Source organism: Jaculus jaculus, chromosome 1 (genome assembly GCF_020740685.1).
Source record: "Jaculus jaculus isolate mJacJac1 chromosome 1, mJacJac1.mat.Y.cur, whole genome shotgun sequence".
Classification (NCBI taxonomy): Eukaryota; Metazoa; Chordata; class Mammalia; order Rodentia; family Dipodidae; genus Jaculus; species Jaculus jaculus.
The window spans coordinates 242,244,598-242,264,709 of NC_059102.1; the positions used below are offsets into that span (position 1 = coordinate 242,244,598).

Consider the following 20,112-nt stretch of genomic DNA (forward strand, 5'->3'; position numbering starts at 1 on the left):
ACTTTAAGGAAGTTTCTGGGACCAAAGCTGAGAGCAATGCCAGTCAATGGGCATAGAGGTAAATAGAAGGCAATTTGACAGGCACTTTGGCCAATGACCTCCAGAGCCATGAGCTTTGGACCAGGTTTACAGCACCAGATCTGAATTCCTTCCTGTGGAGTGGGCTTCAAATCCAATCAGAAAGCAGTTTGTTGCCCTCATAACAGTCATGCTGATGTTATACCAATGGGCACATCTTGCTAGGTGCTCTCTTTTTCTTTGAATTTTCATACCCTGTAATGGGTATGCCTTCACCTGAAGACACCCTTTCTATTATTCCAGTGCCACTTCCTATACACTTGTTTTGTCTACGAATGTGTTTGACCTCTCTTTCTCACCTCACTGACTGTTCTTCAAATCATTCTCCTCTGCTCTTTGCTCCCGACTCTGACACTAAGCCTCACTAAAAGCAGTGAGCAATAACCATGCCACAGTCTGAGTGTTATGCTGTTTGAAATGTCCTCCAAATAAAGTAGCTCATTGCTTTTGAATCCAGCCACACTCAAGTTTTGGGACACAGGCAGAATGTAGCTCGTTTCTTTGCCAGCATGTAATATGGATGGCCTCTCTGGTTCAATGCCAAAAGTCTGTATTCCCATCTGAAACCTCATGAACCCAGTCTTTACCATCTGCATTTCAATCAGCATTCTGATTTTCAAGACTCCCAACCGTCCATTAAGCACTCTAGGACTGCCCTAGCCCGTGTCTACACACTCTCCCCACACACTTTCTGCAACCAGCACCAAAAGCCTACGTTTTATTTGATTGGCTTTCACAGTAAGGGCCTGGCTTGCTCTATTCATTCCAGCCCCACCTGGGCTACGAGTGATACCTTGTTTCAAACCAAAAATAAGGAGAGAGATAAGTGGGAGAGACTACTACTAAGACAGTTGCCAAGACCCATATGACTCTGCATGCTGGACAGTGAGAGAATCAGGTCCGGAAGGGTCCAGTCCTAGAAGCTGGACACACCCTGGAGAGTCACTGGTATTGAGTCCATATCGAGAGGCTGAAGAGGCTAGAGTTGGATGTCGGTGGAGGACCCTACCAGCAGCGATAGACCCACTCACTCCAAAAGAAGGAGGAGGAGGGGGAAGTGGAGAAAGAGGAGAAGGAGGGAGAAAACAAAAAAGAAAGAAACCCCAGGGCTCGCACTTATGTGCCTACTGCGTTCTTCCTCAGGTGTCTTGAGTCTCCAGACCTTCTGACGAGAGGGACTGCCCCTTTGAGTCCTGCCGCTATCCCATGCCAGTCCTCTGGCAGGGCCCCCCCAAAGCTACGTAAGAGAGGTTCCCAAGTCCTCAGCATCTCTTAATCCAGCCAAGTCGACAACTAGGACCAACTACCACAGCCATCCCCAGTCTTACTCTACTCTTTTCTCCCCTTAGAATAATGCCAACTTGAGGTGCTGTGCCCTTGAAAAGAGCCTTGCTTAACACCTGCTGTGAAGTGCAGATCATTCTCTCTGAGGGAGAACTCACTGACTTCTCTCCAGAGCTGACTTGGGATGACTGTCCATGAGGAACCTCGGTCTCGCCCAGGGTGTCAGGACCCCCGGCTTGTCCACCCTGCCCTGGCAACCCACACCCCTTACACACCTGGCTCCAAGACCTTTTCTTTTTCCACAGGGCAGAAATCAGCTACTCTTAGGCATACAGCTAGCACTTAACATGTACTTCTTGAGTATTTAAGGAATATAGAGCTTGACCTCCCAGCTATTGAGTGAGGGTAGGACAGTTACTGCCAAGACCCATTGAGTTCTAAAGCCTTTCAGATTTAGGGATAAAGGGGTTGAGATTGGGGTCCTAGACAGCAACAGAGGAGCCCCTATGGCACAGACCTGGCTTGAGGTTATGCAGTGTGTTTTGGACTCACAAGGAGGGCAAACTGCTGCCCAATGCTGCCCAGAACAGCCCTTCCCAATCTCACGTGGGGTAGCCAAAGACGTGGAACGATGTGCAGGCTCTTCACATAACCAGCATGAGAACCGCTTTTCCCCCGGCAGCCAATGTTTTACTAAGAAGAAACAGTCTGTGTCATGAAAGTGCTTTAGATGAAAATTAAAGCACTTCACCAATAGCCCCTCTCCATTCCCTGTAGGAGGAGGACTCTGTGAGGGAGACAGGCATAATTCATTACCTTTGCTTTGGTTTACACATGGGGTCACCTACTCAACTCCCTCAGTGATCTCAGCAGAGTCTCTTTGGGCCCAGATCTGGGTCTTCACTGGCCTGAAGGTTACAAGACTCAGGATGCTTCCCAGTTGTTGCTGGAGCCCACTTTCAAATGTGCTGTGATGGGTTCCAGGGCAGCTGAAGCAGGTGCTACCCAGCACTTTGAGGGTGGCCTCACAGAGGTTGCTGGCATATGGGTATCCATGCCCACCATCTGGCTGCCTTGTCCAGGGATGAGCATCATGGGGCAGTAGCTAGGAATCCATTGAGCTTTTGCCACCCAGGGCTCCTCCTCTGCCTCCATTGTATGGTTTCATAGCATCTCCGTAACATCAGCAATGATCAATAGAGGCACCAGGAAGCTCAAGGCCCCTTGGTAACATTGGGGTTCCAGCCTTAAGGATCGTTGAAATTCTGAGGCCTTCATTTCATCTCCTAAGACTTGGAAGTTGACATTGTCTTCCTTTTTTTTTTTGTTTTTGCATGTGTGTATGTGTGTGGTGTGTCTGATGTGTGATGTATGCCCACACGTGTGCAGATGTGCACACCCCATGACAGAGGAGAACATCTCTTATCACTCATCTTTGAGATGGGGCCTTTCCCTCAACACGGAGCTGTCTGTCAGCAAACCCCAAAGATTCTCTGCCGCCTGAGGACTCAGGTCACAGCAATACATGGCCATTCTCAGATTTTTATGCAGGTTCTGGGAAGTCAAACTCAGTGGTGGTCTCTGGTGTAAGAGGCCTTAATGCTTGAGCATCAAGTGCCCTTGACCACCGAGCCATCTCTGCAACCCAGTCTTCTTTGTCTTACCATTGAAAGAAAGCAAGTCTTCCCCCAGCTTCACCATCTTAGTGACTGTCATCCTTATGGAAAGAGCAGACTCTCCATGGTGAGGACTTCTAATGAGACCTCAGTGCCAGGGGGATAGGGAAAACATCTCTCTTGGAAACTTTGGGACACCATTGTGTCCAGTGCCAGTGCAGCCAAGACTTGCCATTGAAATATCAGACTAGTTAAATTCCCTCTTTGGCATCAGAAGAGTTCCGGACAGGCCAGAAGGCCTGGAGTGTATTACCATGATTATCTCCCTGCTGACCTCTTAACAGCCAATCAAGAATCCTGCTTGGATGAATTTTCAATTTTTCTTCCGTCCCTGGGTTGTCTGGAATCCACGGCTGTGTCATGAACAGAGTTGTCAGGTCCTCTGGAGGATGAAAACAAGGGGTTTGCAGCCACTGTGTCTTCACTGGTAGGACTTTGAGTCAGAAGTTTTTTCATTCCTTCCAGTCAGGTTTGGTCTGATACCAGAGGCAATAAGTTGTGTATAGTGGCTGTGGCTGAACCTGCCCTATTCTGAGGAAGGAGGAAATGACAGTGGTCTGATCTCCAGGAGAGTCTAATTATCCTGAAGAACTAAGAGTTTTCTTGGCCTGGCTTGTGCTGGTTATTCCATCCAGGATGGATCACTGAAGACAGACAGGCTCTGTGGGCACCTGGAATGTAATTGGAACTTACTGATTGTCTACTAAGTGCCAGGTACTATGTGTCTGGCTGGGGCCAGGGACTACTGAAATGAATACCACGGCCAATCTCTTTCTCTTTTTTTTTTTTTTGCAGTGCACACTAGTGTCCCACGGGACCTCCTTTCACACGTGGACTCTGTCCACAACCTGGGGGACATCTATGTCCTTTGCTTGTCTTCCCATACTGAGGCCAAGTTCTCAGGTCCTAGGTCCAAACACCAAAGAGGCAGAGCATCAGTTAAGGTGAAGGTTAGACCCTCCCCTAGAGGTGAGAATAAAGCAGTTCTGACAGTGTGGGGGTCCCTGGAACTCTGCCTCCCAACCTCTCCAGCCTGCCTCCTTCCCAGGCCACCACGGCCTAGGATAGAGAGACCTGGTGCACTTCTCACTGCTTTAAAAATGGTTGGTGGGGGCTGGAGGGATGGCTTAGTGGTTAAGGCATTTGCCTGCAAAGCCATGTTTGTTTCGATTCCCCAGGACCCACATTAGCCCGATGCACAAGGGGGCGCAGGCGTCTAGAGTTCCTTTGCAATGGCTGGAGGCCTGGCGCACCCATTCTCTCTCTCTCTCTCTCTCTCTCCCTCCCTCTTTCTCTGTTAAATAAATAAAAAAAAATAAGTAAATAACTAAAATGGTTGGTGGGTCACATGGAGAGACTGCCGTGTTTTGCTGGAGTGTGATTGGAAGAGATTTCAGTCAATATTTAGTCTCCAGACTCAACTGACTTTCATTGTTAGTAAATGCAGTATTAGTCAGCATGCTGGAATCCTACCAAATAAACACATGTACTTGATGAGTGTATGCACCAAAGCTATCTCAGCCCATTGAAGAAGTGTCAACCAAGCCTAGTGACCAAGGCCAATGTCCTGGGACACAAAGTGACTGCTTCCTGCACTCAAAAATGATTATAGGGATGGGAATGTAGCTCAGTTGGCAGAATGCTGTCTAGCATGCCCGAGGCCCTGGGCCCAATCCCCAGCACCCACATAAACAGGGTATAGAGGTGATACCTACAGTCTCAGCACTCAAGAAGTGGAGACAGGGGAATAGAGAGTTCACAGTTATCCTTGGCTATACGACTAGTTTGAAGCCAATCTGGGCTACATGAGACCCTGCCTCAAAAAAAAAAAAAAAAAGATTAGACAGTTATCAGTACATGTTTCTTCTCACACTGATGCTCTGAGAGCAGAGCTTGCTGTTCTGAGCAGCCATTCTCTCTGTCCCCATCCCCTGCTACTACGCCTGACACTGAAGAAATACCGTTCTTTAAGTACATCGACATGAACTCCATGTAGGGTCCGGAGGGGAATCCCTAGGGTCCAGCCGCTTCTTATCTTTACCCAGCCCTGCCTCCAGCACAGCAGGAGGCTGTAAATAGTTGGCACTGGAGTTGATCCCAGCCCTAATAGAATGGTTATCACCCCTTGACCTCGCCAGTCCTCTGGTCTAGAGTTATATAGGAAAGTGTGGGGGCTTTGGAGTCATGTAGTCAAATCTTTGTTGTACCCCTTCCCAGCTAGTCATTTTACGTCACTGAGCCCTATTCCCAATGCAGCAATAATGCTGTGGCCATTAAGTGAGATCACACAAGTAAAGCAGCCAGCATAGAGTAAGCAGTCGGCAACGGCCCGTCATGTTGTCTCAGCCTTTCAAAAGCTCTCCTTAAATCCTGAGGAGAGTGCGTCCCTGGCATGCACCTTTCCAACAGCCTCTAACCAAGTCAACAGCTCAGACTGATTGTGACAATCAAAACTACCAAAAGTGCCGGGTGTGGTGGTGCACGCCTTTGATCCCAGCACTCGGGAGGCAGAGGTAGGAGGATCGCCATGAGTTCGAGGCCACCCTGAGACTCCATAGTGAATTCCATGTCAGCAAAGAAAAAACTACCAAAAGTACACTTGTAAATTCTTCATATTCAAATCCTATAAGAGTTTCTTTTCTTTTAATTTTTTTTGTTTGTTTGTTTTTGTTTTTCGAGGTAGGGTCTTACTCTAGCCCAGGCTGACCTGGAATTCACTATGGAGTCTCAGGGTGGCCTCGAACTCACGGCAATCCTCCTACCTCTGCTTCCCAATGCTGGGATTAAAGGCTTGCGTCACCACACCCGGCTCGAGAGTTTCTTTTCTTAATGCTTTATTTTTATTTATTTATTTGAGAGTGAAAGAGGCATAGAGAGAGGTAGTGAGAGAGAGAGAGAGAGAGAATGGACGCACCAGGGCCTCCAGCCTCTGCAAACAAACTCCAGATGCATGCGCCACCTTGTACATCTGGCTTATGTGGGTCCTGGGGAATCAAAACTGGGTCCTTTGGCTTTGCAGGCAAGTGTCTTAACCACTAAGCCATCTCTCCAGCCCAGAATGAGAGTTTCTTAATTGGTATTATTTTTTAAAACAAAGGGGTTTCTTGGGTGTTGATGCAAGTCAGTTACTTGAAGAGAGAGCATTTGGACAGATGGGTTATCCAAGCTACCAAGATGTGATAGGATCCACTCTCATGGTTCTCAAGGATTTTCCCCAAGCTTCCCAATTCCAAGTTCAGTTTCACACATCCAGCTGCCTATATGCATCGTCACTGGAATGTCTAACAGACCTCTAACTTCACACACCCGGAGCATAACTTTGGTTCTCCACCCACCTCTAGCCCTCTCCCTCTCCCCATGTCACAAAGTGCTAAAACCACCCACCCAGTTGCTTACATGAAGTGCTAGGAACCATCCTTGACTCTCCCTACCCCCCCCCCCCCACACACATCTGATTCATCTGCAAGGCATCTCAGTTCCCCGTCTAGAATAGTCTACCCGCTCTCCTGCTAAAGCAGCTGAATTTGCCTCCGTTCCTCCTCTATGCTGGCTAGAGCTCCGTTTTCCCACACAGCTGTCCTCCTGTGTGCTTCTTCAATGTAATTCAGGGGCCTGCAGAGATAGCTCAGCGAATAAAGCATATGTCCTGTGTATTAGTTACTTTCTCACTGATGAGGAGCAGCTTGAGGGAGGAAGGGCTTATTTCAGCTTGTAGTTCAAGGTTACGGTCTACCATGATGGGAAAGGCACGAGGGCAGGAACGCGAGTCAGCAGAGCGTGAGGAACGCTGGTGCTCAGGCACTTTCCTTGTTAGAACCAGTCCTGGGCCTCAGCACATGAAACGGCACCGCCCGCAGTTAAGGTGGGTCTTCTCTCCTCAATTAACCTAATCAAAAGGATCCCTCGTAGGCTTGCCTAGAGTCCAATCACAGGTCCTGTAAAGTCGAGCATCAGTGTAAGCCATCATACCACATAAGCATAGGTAGCTGAATTTGGATCCCCAGAGCACACATAAGGCTGACTCTGTGGCAGGGACCCAAGGATAGGAGGTGGAGACAAGAGGATCCCCGGAGGATCACGAGCAGGCTAGTCTGATAAATGCAGCAGGGCACAAAGTGAGATCCTGACTCAAACGAGGCGGAAGGCGAGGGCACACTCGAGGTTATCCTCAAGCCTCTGCATGCACACCACAGCCCTCATGCCCACGCTCACACAGATGAACACATACCCCCCCCAAATAATTATTATTTTTAAAAAACACTAAAATGTAAGTCAGGTTGCTTCCACTGCATAAAACCTGTTTATAAACATTCAGGCCAAAATCCTTTTCAGCCTAAAAATCCCTTTGCTTCCCCACTTCTCTAACTTGGTTGTCCCCTGGCTTCGGGGTGCTACTTCTGTATAATGGGTGCAAGAGCAATAGCCACTACCACAGACTGAGCACCACCCAGAGAGGTGTCTCCCCCACATTACCTCCTCCAGTCCTTGCTACAACCCAACAAAGCAAATCATAGTACATATAAAGTTGTGAAGATTGAGGGCTGGAGAGATGGCTTCATAGTTACGGCACTTGCCTACAAAGCCTAAGGACCCAGGTTCAATTCCCCAGGTCCCACATAAGCCAAATGCACCAGGTGGCACATGTGTCTAGAGTTTGTTTGCAGTGGCTAGAGGCCCTGGCATGCCCATTCTCTCCTCCCCACCCCCCTAATAAATAAATAAAATATTTTTTAAAAACAAGTAAGTAATTTTTTTTAAGTTATGAAGATTGAGAGACATGTTTGATGCCAATACGTAGTAAGTTCTCAACAAATGTTGGAGTTTTTCCATTTATTCCAGCAGCTGGTATCCAAGGGGGCTGTTAGCCCAGAAAGGTCTCACTGGCCACAGGTAAACTGGAGCCAGCGCCTGGGGTGTGGTACTGTCTGCGTGTTCCCTCTTTCTCTAATCTAATACCTGAAAATAGGGGGCACATGAGCCAAGAAAGGCAAATCCCGGGCTCTCTGCGGGAATCTGAGGTGCTGAAAGAGTTAAGAGGACTCTTCTTAAATCCTGGCCCTCCCTCTCCTGCATTTGCTTTGTGGCTTTAATGAGAAATCCAGGCGCTTCACAAGAGACTGTACAAATACCTTCTAGGGCGCTGCTAACTCATTCAGCAGAAAGAGACCCAGGGCTGCCAGTGTTTTGGGGAAGATAACTGAGTGGAAAGAAGGTGATTTTTACAGCATCAGGCACACAGAAGGATTTTGCTTAGCTGAGTGTGAGCTCCGCCCCAGCAGCAGGGCTGCAAAGCCAGGCTCACTCCTCAGCCCCTCTTCAAGATATTTGATTAGGAATTTGGGGGCGGGCCCTGGCCTGGCACTGAGGCGCTCACTCTCAGTAGGCACTCGCTCCTCTCTCTCACAAGTTCTCCAACCCAAGGAGGCCAGGCAGAGAGACGTGGTCACTGAAAAAGTTCAACCTGAGGTAAGTTTAGTCATTTTACTTTGAGTTTTGTCCCTTGTCATTCTATGGAAATGAATCAATGATAAATACATCAAGGAAAGGGACAGGGCTGAGGAGGTGGGTAGGAAAGGAGAGGTTACTCTGCCCAACCTGGTCCATGACCTCAGGGACACTGAAGAAGGGGAGAGGGAGGAGAGGGAAGAGCACTTTCCCTTTCTCTTACAGCTCCCTTTGGAGTTGGGGACGTCCAGCTCCCAACTGTGAAAAATGAAGAGCCAGATGTCTGCCAGGGCACTTTCTGTGCTGCCCATGGATGCCAACATGCTGGGACTTGGGGTAGCATCTGAATATCCATGCAATCTGTCTTAGAGAGGGTGTGGTAATCAAATGCTATTGGGGAGCAAGTTTTGTATAGTGTGTGATGTTGGTGTGAAAGGAGGAAAATACAGAGAAGTGTTAAGGGTCAGCCACATCCAGGGAGCTGTGGCCTGAATCGGGGCCACTCAGCATAGGAGATGGCTGCTGTTTGACCTCGGCTCCAATAGGAGGGAAGACCTGAAGAGCATAGCAGCCCCTATGGCAGCACCCCCATCTCAGACAGTGCCCGTCTTGGAAACTTTGCACTGTATAGAGGGTCTAACACAAGAAGCAATGTAAGAGTGAACAATCTGGGGTGGGGTAAGGACAGGCATTCACTCCCCAGCAACCTCTTTCAGCAGCCGTGGCTCTGAGAAGAGGCCACAAGGGCTGGGCACACTGCCCCTGGAAAGCCAGTCTTGAAGAGGAAGGTGGCTTTCTTCTGCCAAGGTGCCTAGGCTACAAGAAGGAGAAATGGAGACAGAGGCTCACTGTGCCAGCCCCCCAGACAGCCACCTCAGTCCTACAGCAGCCCAGGGCTGTGCATGGAAAAATGCGCTCTTGGCAGTGGGCCGCTCCATCCGTCTTCTCTCCTGGTTAGAGCCAGGGACCAGCCAGCATGCCCAGGCAATGGGCAGTTGGGTCTGCTCCTCAGAAACACTGTGACTCTTTGTCTAAGGCCTGCAGCTGCCCAAGGATGAGCAGGGTAGTGCCCACCCTCAGAGGCTGATGGGATGAACTGGACCAAAGGGAACTGCTTTCAGGGAAGAGAGGGCTGACGTGGTTAGAAAGTGACTACTTTGACCATCACAGTCAGGGTCCCTCCTCATCAGGTTATTGGGTTTGATGTGGCATTTACGCTCCTTCCCTCTCCTGTCCCCAGCAGTCAACCCCAGCCAGGTCCAACAACAATGTGAGATCGACAGGTGGTTCTTTCCAAGCCCAAGAAAGGTTCTAAGCCTTTTCCGTGTAAGAGTCACACTCTGGGAGATGCCCATTGCCTATAGGGTCTGTGGAAACTGGCCAAAGAAACTGGGGTCCCTCATCTCCCATACTTCCAGCTTCCCTCTCAGGTGGCCCCAGCTTGCCTTGCTCTCATTTCGCTAGCACAGCAAGTTTCAGCTCAGAGGCAACAACAGGCTGCTCAGCAGCATGGGTGGCCTCAGTATGGAGCCTGTTAAGTTAGGTGTCATTACTTGAAGGAGGTAGGATTGGAGAGGGGATTTTATTTATTTATTTATTTATTTTGGTTTTTCGAAGTAGGGCTTCACTCTAGTCCCGGCTGACCTGGAACTCACTATACAGTCTCAGGCTGGACTTGAACTCACGGCGACCCTCCTACCTCTGCCTCCTGAGTGCTGGGATTCAAGGCGTGCACCAGCATGCCCAGGCTAGGAGAGGGGATTTTAAATCCCACCCCCAGAACCTCCATTTGTAGTCCAGGACTCAGTGCTCCTCACTCATTCCTCTTGCCACTCTCATGGCTCTTGTACAAACCCCATGGTGGGCACGAGCTCTTTGCTAGGCGGTGCAGGAGAGACAGCCCACACTCAATACAGTCAGCACCCTCTCGAACACACCCAGTGCCCAGTCCCCGGTCTGGAGAGGGCTGGATCTATGTGCATGAGGACCACGTACAGGCACAGCCACAAGCTCTTAGCCAGCGGGTTTTCTCATCCAACAGACCGTTAGGGATGCTGGCACTCTGGACATAGCCCAAGCCTGGCGATACCCACAGAGGGACCACACTCTCCCCACATACTCAGGACCAAAAACCCCCAGCCTTCCCAAGACACCATAAGATCTTCCAGAAGTAGCTCAGATTTCCTTTGATGTCTCAGCCACTTCCAGAGGTTTCCCAGACGCATGGGAAGAGACTGAAAACTTTTTCCTGGTACTCTCAGAAGATTGTATTTCCCTGGGAGCCCAAACTAGATGGGAATTTGGGTCTGAAGTGTAGTACCCTATCATTCCTAAGGAGAGGAAAAAGTGAGACAGAGAGAGATGTGGTGTGGGTTTTCCAGCCTCCCCAGCAGAACTTTCAGGATGCTCGAGACTCCTAGAGCTCTGCTCCTTCCCAAAAAATGCAGCCCCCAGCCCGCTCAAGTTCCTTCTAATGTCTGTGGCTATACACTCAGGAGCAAAAGCACTGATCTCTCAACCCAGATGGCCAAGGTCCAGCTCTCGGCGTGTGCGCAGGGCCAATGGGAAAGCAAGGTCCCCGCTCTGAAGGGCTTCACCTCGAGCTCACCGGGTCACGCGCACTGCTCAGAGCCCCACGTGGCTGCCCTCCCGCACCTTCACCCATGCCCCGTTCACTCTGTTCTCTCCTTTTCCGCAGAGACAAAATGCAGTGGGCCTCTCTCCTGCTGCTAGCAGGGCTCTGCTCCCTTTCCCGGGCTCAGTATGACGACGACTCTCACTGGTGGTTCCAATACCTGCGCAGCCAGCAGTCCACCTACTACGACCCCTATGACCCTTACCCATATGAGCCCTCTGAGCCCTACCCCTACGGGGTGGAGGAAGGCCCAGCCTATGCCTACGGGGCTCCGCCCCCACCAGAGCCCCGCGACTGCCCCCACGAGTGTGATTGCCCCCCCAACTTCCCCACGGCCATGTACTGTGACAACCGCAACCTCAAGTACCTGCCCTTCGTGCCCTCCCGCATGAAGTACGTCTACTTCCACAACAACCAGATCTCCTCCATCCAGGAAAGCGTCTTCGACAACGCCACGGGTCTGCTCTGGATCGCTCTCCACGGCAACCAGATCACCAGCGACAAGGTGGGCAGGAGGGTCTTCTCCAAGCTGAGGCACCTGGAGAGGCTGTACCTGGACCACAACAACCTGACCCGGATGCCCGGCCCGCTGCCCCGGTCCCTCAAAGAGCTGCACCTGGACCACAACCAGATCTCGAGGGTCCCCAACAACGCGCTCGAGGGGCTGGAGAACCTCACGGCTCTGTACCTCCAACACAACGAGATCCAGGAAGTGGGCAGTTCCATGAGGGGCCTCCGGTCCCTGATCCTGCTGGACCTGAGTTACAACCACCTCCGGAGAGTGCCCGATGGGCTGCCCTCGGCCCTGGAGCAACTGTACCTGGAGCACAACAACGTCTACACCGTCCCCGACAGTTACTTCCGAGGGTCGCCCAAGCTGCTGTACGTGAGGCTGTCCCACAACAGTCTCACCAACAATGGCCTGGCCACCAACACGTTCAACTCCAGCAGCCTCCTTGAGCTCGACCTGTCCTACAACCAGCTGCAGAAGATCCCCCCGGTGAACACCAACCTGGAGAACCTCTACCTCCAAGGCAACAGGATCAACGGTGAGGCTCGGGAGGGGAGGAGCGCTGGCTCCCTGAGCGTTGGCCGTGCAGAAGCAGCTAAAGCAGGAGCCGAAGGGTACAAGTGAGGCCCTGAGCCCCGCACAGAGGCGTGCAGGCAGTGCTCGCTGTATTCCAGCCGAGCTCAGGAAGCTCAGTGTGAGGCCCCGCGGTGGCACGTGCCTTTAATCCCAGCCCTTGAGGGTCAGAAGTCGGAGGATCACCCTGAGTTAGTTTGAGGCCATCCTGAGACTAAATAGTGAATTCAAGATTGGCCTGGGCTAGAGTGAGACCCTACCTCTAAAAAAAAATAGAAAGGAAGGAAGAAAGAAAGCAACAAGGCAAGCTCAGTGTGGAGTGAGTTGACTCAGAAGACCACTTCTTCCTCTTCCTTTTTTTTTTTTGAATCAATCCCACACACACACCTTTTTTATGTTAGAGAGTGAGAGAGAACTAGAGAGAGAGAATTGGAACACCAGGGCCTCCAGCCACTGTAATAGAACTCCAGAAGCATGCGCCACTTAGTGCTCATGGGCAACCTTGCGCATTTGCATCACCTTGCATCTGGCTTAGTGGGAGGGACCTGGAGAGTCAAACATGGGTCCTTAGGCTTTGCAGGCAAGCACACTCACCACTAAGCCATTTCCTGACCCCCTTTTTATTTAATTTTTTTGTTGTTGTTTATTTATTTGAGAGTGACAGAGAGAGAAAGAGTGTGAGAGAGAGAGAAAACGGGCATGCCAGGGCTTCCAGCCACTGCAAACGAACTCCAGACACCTGCGCCCCCTTGCGCATCTGGCTAACATGGGTCCTGGGGAATTGAGCCTCGAACCAGGGTCCTTAGGCTTCACAGGCAAGTGCTTAACCACTAAGCCATCTCTCCAGCCCCCCTTTTCATTTTTGTTTAATTTTTATTTATTCTTTTGAGAAAGAGAAAAAAAAATGGGCACACCAGGGCCTCTAGCTGCTGCAAACGAACTCTAGACTCTGGCTTACATGGATCCTGGGAAGTCGAATCTAGGCCCTTTGGCTTTACAAGCAAGTGCCTTAACCACTAAGCTATCTCTCCCCAGCTTTTTTTTTTTTTTTTTTGAGGTAGGGTCTCACTCTAGCTCAGCTCAGGCTGACCTGGAATTCACTATGTATTCTCAGGGTGGTCTTGAACTCACAGCAATCCTCCTACCACTTCTGAGGAGATGAAGGTTTCAGTCTAGGGCTTGTCTGGTGAGTGGGCACGTGCTGGGGAAGACCACACGAAGCCACTGTTGGACAGGGGATTGCCAGGAAGCACTAGTCACTTGAGGCACCTGGAAAGGACATGTTTGAGAAGAAGGAACCGTGTGTTAGAATCTGGGAGAGGGTCTGGAGGGGCTATTCATAGAGATGGGTCATCTTGGGAGGAGGTTGGGCTGCTAAGAACCCAAGACTTCTGGCCTTCTGCCCAGCCACAATAGGACACAAGCTGTCTGTTATCTCTCCCTGGATGACCACTAGATAGGAGCCTAGGCCACAGCCTGGCCTCCTGTCTTCTTGGTGTTTTTAACAGCTGGTGGACAAAAATGAGCAGCCTCAGGCTGGGAAGATGGCTCAGCAGTTAACTTGCTGCTTAAGCATGAGGGCATAAAGGAGCCTGAGACTGCCCCTGTTTGTTTCCCCATGAGCCCACCTAAAAAAACTGAACCTGGACCCCCCCCCCCCAGCCCGTAATCCCAGTCCGAATTGCAGGGTAAGGGTTGAGACTGGAGACTTTCTGGGGTTTGCAGGCTGAAAATGGCAGCTCCCAGTTGAGAGGGAGGCCCCGCCTCAAAGACGTGAGGGGACGAGCAATAAAGAAGGGCACGGGAAGTCCTCCGCTGCCTCCCCCAGTACGGGCGCAGGGCATGTGCATCTGCGCATGCTCACACTTGTACGTACCCCAGGCCACACACACTGTCCACACGTACATGCACCCCCGACCCTAACGAGCAGCCTCTTAGAGCTTCTAAATGTGGCACTTGGGATCAGTTCTCCCTGGAGTCCAAGGAGTCCCCGGTGCCGAGGCCCGCCCCCAGAGAAACATGAGCCTGGCCTCCCTGGGTGCAGGCAGGGCTGGGTGTTTTACAAGCATTCCTTTGCACTGGACTGTTTCTTTGAAGCCGAGAACTAAAAGATGAATTTCAGATAAAATGATGGCTTTTTAGCCTCTTCCTCTCAGAATGTACAGACCATGTCCCAGGGCCTCTGATGCCTTCATCTCAGCTGGAAGGTCCCCAGGCAGCCTTTAGCTTCCCTCCCTCTGTTGGCCAGGCTTCTGCACTGGGGGAGGGAGGCCCACGAATGACCAAGCACAGGCTTTGAAGTACAGCCTGCTGGGAAGGAATGAGCAGTCAAAACTACACAGGCAAGGGGAATCTTGCCTCTCCCCCTCCCTTGCCTCTTCTCTGTACTCAGTGGACAGATTGTTATTCAGCAAGATGTTAATGAGCTAGACAGCTAGCCTCAGAGAGCAGTGGAGGGGGGACAGCCACCCCGCAGAGTCGGAGAGGCATCTGTCTGTCTGTCTGGGCCTTTTATCTGAACTTCCGGGCACACTCTAAGCTGTTTCTTATTTAAGTCTCTCATGAGGAGGGAGGGCTTGTAAAATCCAGGATAAGGGTGTAGGAGGAGTCTTTAAGCCATCTTGAAGATGTCACATCCCACCAAAGTTTGGCATTTTCTCATGGCTTTATAACCACCTAGCAGTCTCCTGTCACCTACTCTGAATCCAGGAGGATTGTCATATCAAAAATGTCACACTATATGCTGTGCCTCATCCATGTGCGACCCTGACAATGTGACATCAAGGAGCCACTGTCCTGAGAAAGAATCCATTAGTTAATACCAAACTGTGCGTGCAGGGAAAGGTGGGGCAAAGGGAACTTTGTCAGAGCATCCCTGCCTGCTGGTCTTATACAAGGTAGAAAACTGATCAGAAAATATATTACCCAATGACATGTTTAAAAGTCCTGGAAGAAAATTTTCTGTTAAAACCACCCAAAAGTTTTCAGTATATACTCCAAATCCTATGTGTGTGACTTAAGCCTAAGCCCCTCTTCTGGTCTCCCCCAGCCTTCTCTTTAAGCAAAATAATTTCAATGACTTACCTTTCTTAAATTAGTAAATTAGCCTAGGCATGGTTCAAAGGGCCTGGGCACAGTTTAAGAACCAGTACATGGGAAATATTATCAGTTTTTCTTCTCATTGCCGCTTTGAAGTTAACAGATACAATTCTGGTTGTTTTCCACATTGCAAAGATGGCAAACTGAGGCATAGAGAAAGGAAAACTCTGTCTCCAGGTCACTCGGCCTCTGGAGTACTCTGGACACCTGCCTTCCAGAGTCAGGCATCCCTGACTGAACAGAGAGAAATCTCACAGACAGACCCCCAAATGTGCCCCCCACCCGCAACGAGCAGCAGGGAGGCCTATAGGTCTCCCCACACTGGAAGCCAGGGACTTGGGGTGGGGGAGAAGGTGTGCTTTGAGGGAGGAGCCAACAGTGTGGGAACTTCATGCCTTCAGACAGATAAGACAAAGTCCTCTCCCTCCTTTCCTGTCCCTCCAGGTCTCTCTCAGTTTTTCCAGCCTGGCAGCAGCTAGGGGACAGCACCGCAGAATGTTGTTCGGAAGCTGTGGGATCCAGTAGAGTGGGGCGGGTATTGGAATTTGGAAAGACTTATGTCAGTATTTAGTCGGGCTGGAAAATGTCTGCCAAGACCTCTATACAGAAGCTCTGTCCTATTATGGGTTTGGGGAAGGTCTGGGTTTTTTTTTTTGGAGGGGGGATTCCAGAAGTCTATGTGTGCCTAATCTATACACTACGTGTCTAGCTGCCCCCGAGTATGTGCTCATAGCTGGAAATGTGTTTCCGCAGTCTGCAGGCTCCAGGCTGGGAGAAAATCTTCCAGAAGTAATCCTGAAACCGGGCCCCTTCGCTGTCCCCTTATACACAGATACCACAGAGCTACCCCTTAACCTAGACGCTGCCCTCAACCTGCCCACTGAAACTGTTCCTGGGGACTAGAGGAGAAGCATACAAAAGCACCCCAGATCTCCTGCTCCTCCGCAAAAGGCATTTCCCCGTCCCCACACTTCCCAGGGTCTAATTGTTCTGCGGCCCTGGGTCCTACGTCCCTGTGTGCAGCGCACGTTGAGCTGCAGCAGCCTGCCATCTCGTATGGTCAGTTCTGGATGGAGACTGGACTCAGTCAACAGTGCTACTTCAAATCCACACCCTTCCTCCGCCGTGCCTCTGTGCTGTGTTCTTCAGGCCTTTCGTTTCCATGCCCACAACATCTCCCAGGAGCATCCCCCATGGTTGAGCCAAGAAAAGGAGCTAGGCTAGCTCCTAACAGCTCCGTTTTTAAAGTTTTTTTTTTTTTTTAACCTACGCGCAGCATGTGCACATGTGTATTTGTGTGTGCACACACTGGAGTGCCTTGCTACTGCAAAGGAAAACCAGTCACAGGAGCACTTTTATGTTAGGCTTTATTGGCTGCTAAGGAATTGAGCCCCAACCAGAGGACTGTGCAAGCAAATGCCTTTAACCACCCACTGAGCCACCTCCCCATATCCCTGCCAGCTCTATTCGGCCCATGGCAAGCTTTGGTGAGAAGAAGTCAGCCTGGTTCTGCACCTGAGTCTGAGTTGCAGCTGTCAGTAATGTGCCCACTCACGCTGTTCCTTCCACATGCCACGGTCACCTTCCTCCAGTCCTCTCTGCAGAGAATGACCCTCAGTCATCAAGCAGAAGGCAGTCCTGAGAGGCTTTGTGGGCTTTCAATAGGGACTTTGGGGTCCTGCTAGTATTTTAACTGGGGTCTTTTTTTTTTTCCAAGTTACTGACTTGGTAAACTGGAGACAGGGCGGTTGACTTATCCCGGAGGACTAGAGAGAACTGTGGGGGGGTTTCTGTTGAAACCTGTGGAACTATTTTATCTATTACATGGCTTAGGAGGACTCCTCCACAAGGCAACTTTTGAAATTAAAAGGATAGACTGTATAGGACATGATGGTGCACATCTGGGATCCCAGTACTGGGAAGGTAGAGGCAGGAAGATCAGGAGTTCAAAGCCAGCTTTGACTACATTGCAAGCTTGAAGTCAGCCTGGGTTAGATGAGGTCATTTTTTCCAGAGGCAGGGAGAAAGCAGGAGAAAGAAACATAACTTATTAAATGCAGGAGACAGGGGAATCATTTATTTGATTTTTAAACAGTGCATCAGCCATCTGCTCAGGAGCCCCTGAAAGCTCTGGCCCACAGATGCGGGGGCTCTCGGCTGGGAGTCCTATCATTCACATCCTGATATCTTCTCTACCTGAAGTACTCAAGACTAGGGTCCCTCCATGTCCCCAAACTTCCTCGAGCAAAGCCCTCCCTTCCAGAAGCAGCCAAGTGCTTTGAGTAGCTTTGCTCTCTGGTTAGCCTCTGCTGCTCCGTGCTGCCTGGAGACAGAAACGACTTGGTAGGAAGGACACTCAGGGCCTGGGACTCCAAACACAGGTGGAGGTGGGAAGCAGGCGACTGAGTGGCAGAAGCACAGGCAGCCCCCCACTCAGGCCCTAGTTCTGTCCCCAACAGTACCAGTCCCCCGTTCACCTCCGGCGTCTGTACCTCAGGGCTTCACAGGGGCTCTCTGGCCCACCGTGCCTGGCCTCTGAGCTGCGCCTCTTCTACCCACTGCCCTTCTTCCCCCCCCCCCCCCCCCAGAGTTCTCCATCAGCAGCTTCTGCTCCGTGGTGGACGTCATGAACTTCTCCAAGCTGCAGGTCCTGCGTCTGGACGGGAACGAGATCAAGCGCAGCGCCGTGCCCGTGGACGCGCCCCTCTGCCTGCGCCTGGCTAGCCTCATCGAGATCTGAGTGGCCCGCGCATTGGGCACCAGGGCTCACAGCCCAGTCACCGCCCCACTGCATTCGGCTTGATGGCTTGGTTTGGCTTTTGCTGGAAGGTCTGGGACAAGCACGTGACAGGAGTCTGTGGGCTCCTCTTTAGTCTCCTCCCCATAGGCAAGGTTAGGTGGGATCAAGGCCAGGCAGACTTCTGCAGAGGACAGCCGCAGAGCTCCCTCTGTTCTCCGGGGACAGAAATGGTGGCAACAAGAGGAACCCTGGAGTCCCAGCTCACCTCCCAGAAATCTCTTTATTCCTGAGTTCTCCCCACAACCTGGTGCCATGAACTGTCAGCATTGCTTGGGCAGTTAGTTTCGTGAAGCCATCCTTCCCCAAACTTAACTGTCTTAAAGGGTTTTCTGCATGGGTTGGGTACTCTTGCAGTTACTCTGGGCTCCCATCTGTTACGCCTCAAAACATACCTCTTGCTCAGCCGCCCTCTTGGCCTACGTTATCCGGTCAGCCTTCTTTTCCTGAAGCCTCTTCTATGCCTTAGGCAGCCAGGAGACACCTCTCCCCTCCCCCATGAGAGGGGCAGTTGCTCAGTGACCTGTGGAGAGAGCCCACACTATTACCTGAGGATAGAAAGATGCTGAAAATCATCACTCCACCTCCCCAACCCCACATGTTCAAAGTCACCAGATTAGAGGTCCTATATGCAGTAACAACATCCATGGTCTGGTGCCCGAGGAGACAACCAGCCTCTGGCTTAGATACATTTATGAAGCTATAGTTTAGCAGCTGTGCGACTCTGTAAAAGTGGGTCCAATTTCAACAGATGGACAGCTCGATTGGTCATCATTAGGACCTGTCATGAGGGAGGAACACACCCCAGGCCAGCTGCACTGAGGGTGGCAGCCCCATGTTTCATCTGCCCTGGGTGCTCTGCAACCCACTTGGGAATTGAGCTTCAAAGGTAGAGGCCGTGTGGTTTTCAAAGCATGAGGAAGATCCGTCATCCCTCTTTTGATCCAAGCAGGAAGGTTTGGTATACAGGTGGGGACAGGCAGACTCCCACCACCCTTTGGCCATCAGTTTCCCAAATGAGGGGGGTGTGGCCAACCTGTGCTAACTGATGTGTCCAAAGGCCACAGATCAGAGGACCAGCTCTGCTGCAGATGCTTGCTGGGGTCACAGAAACCCAGACCAGGCTGCCCAGTCTTGCCTGCGCTCGGCATAGCCTCTTGCTCTCATATATCTGAGCCACCCCTCATTACTGTAGGTTGCTGTGCTTTGTAGCTTGGCTAGAGAGCAGTGCATTCTCCTAACTGCCGAATGTTCTCAGTGTAACCCACCAGCTCTTCTGGGCCCTGTTGGGATGGAGATGTCTGAGCAGCAAAGGCCAGTTGAGGGGCATTAGCCTGAGTCCAGTCCCCGCCCAGATGCCATTTACACCCAGGATTCTGTGTGCTTGGGAGCAGTTTCCCTGAAAGAGAGAAAGAGATCTTTGGATTCTGTTCTTGGCTCCAGACCCTGAAGTCCACAAAAGCCAAACCAGCTTGTTTTACCCAGGGAGTGCCGATGCGCAGGGTGAGGCTGCTCTGCCCGGGCTCTTCAGGAAGCATCTGCATGTGGACCCCATCATGCCTCTATAAAGGATCCTCATCACAGGACAAGCATGAGCGGTGGCTACCCTGAACAATAAAGTTCTTTTATGAGTGCATCTCAAGGATGGAGTCATTGGTGGTAGACTACAGGCGTATTGGAAGGGCATGTAACGCAATCTAATATAGGCCTTGGACTGCATATTGCTTTCTTTTCTGTTCTGTTTGGGCAGACGTAGCCTATATAAAAGTTTGTTAGCAAAATTTGTGTTCTGAAAGTTCTTCAAGTCTAACTCTCGTCCAACTAATTTGGAGGGGAGCAAGGTAGCTCCAAAGGCTTTGCTCCCACCAAGGTCCTCTCTTGCCCACGCATTCATTCTGGAGCTGGCTGGTCCTGTTGTCTTAATGGCTGCTGCCCTCTAGTGGCAGCTGTATAGAACTGAGGGCAGCCGTGCTTAGCAAAGCCCAGAAGCCTAGAGACCACTTTGGCTCTTCTT

General features: G+C 50.9%; 1 protein-coding gene across 1 annotated transcript; it reads left to right on the plus strand.

Moving 5' to 3' along the window:
* Window positions 1-8,195: 8,195 nt before the first annotated feature.
* Fmod (fibromodulin) lies at window positions 8,196-19,879 on the plus strand. The gene is made up of 3 exons (XM_004670718.3): window positions 8,196-8,504; window positions 11,182-12,167; window positions 17,890-19,879. Exons 2-3 carry the CDS (start codon window positions 11,189-11,191, stop codon window positions 18,039-18,041), a joined length of 1,131 nt encoding a protein of 376 aa, XP_004670775.1. The 5' UTR covers window positions 8,196-8,504; window positions 11,182-11,188; the 3' UTR covers window positions 18,042-19,879.
* The last annotated feature ends 233 nt before the right edge of the window (window positions 19,880-20,112 follow it).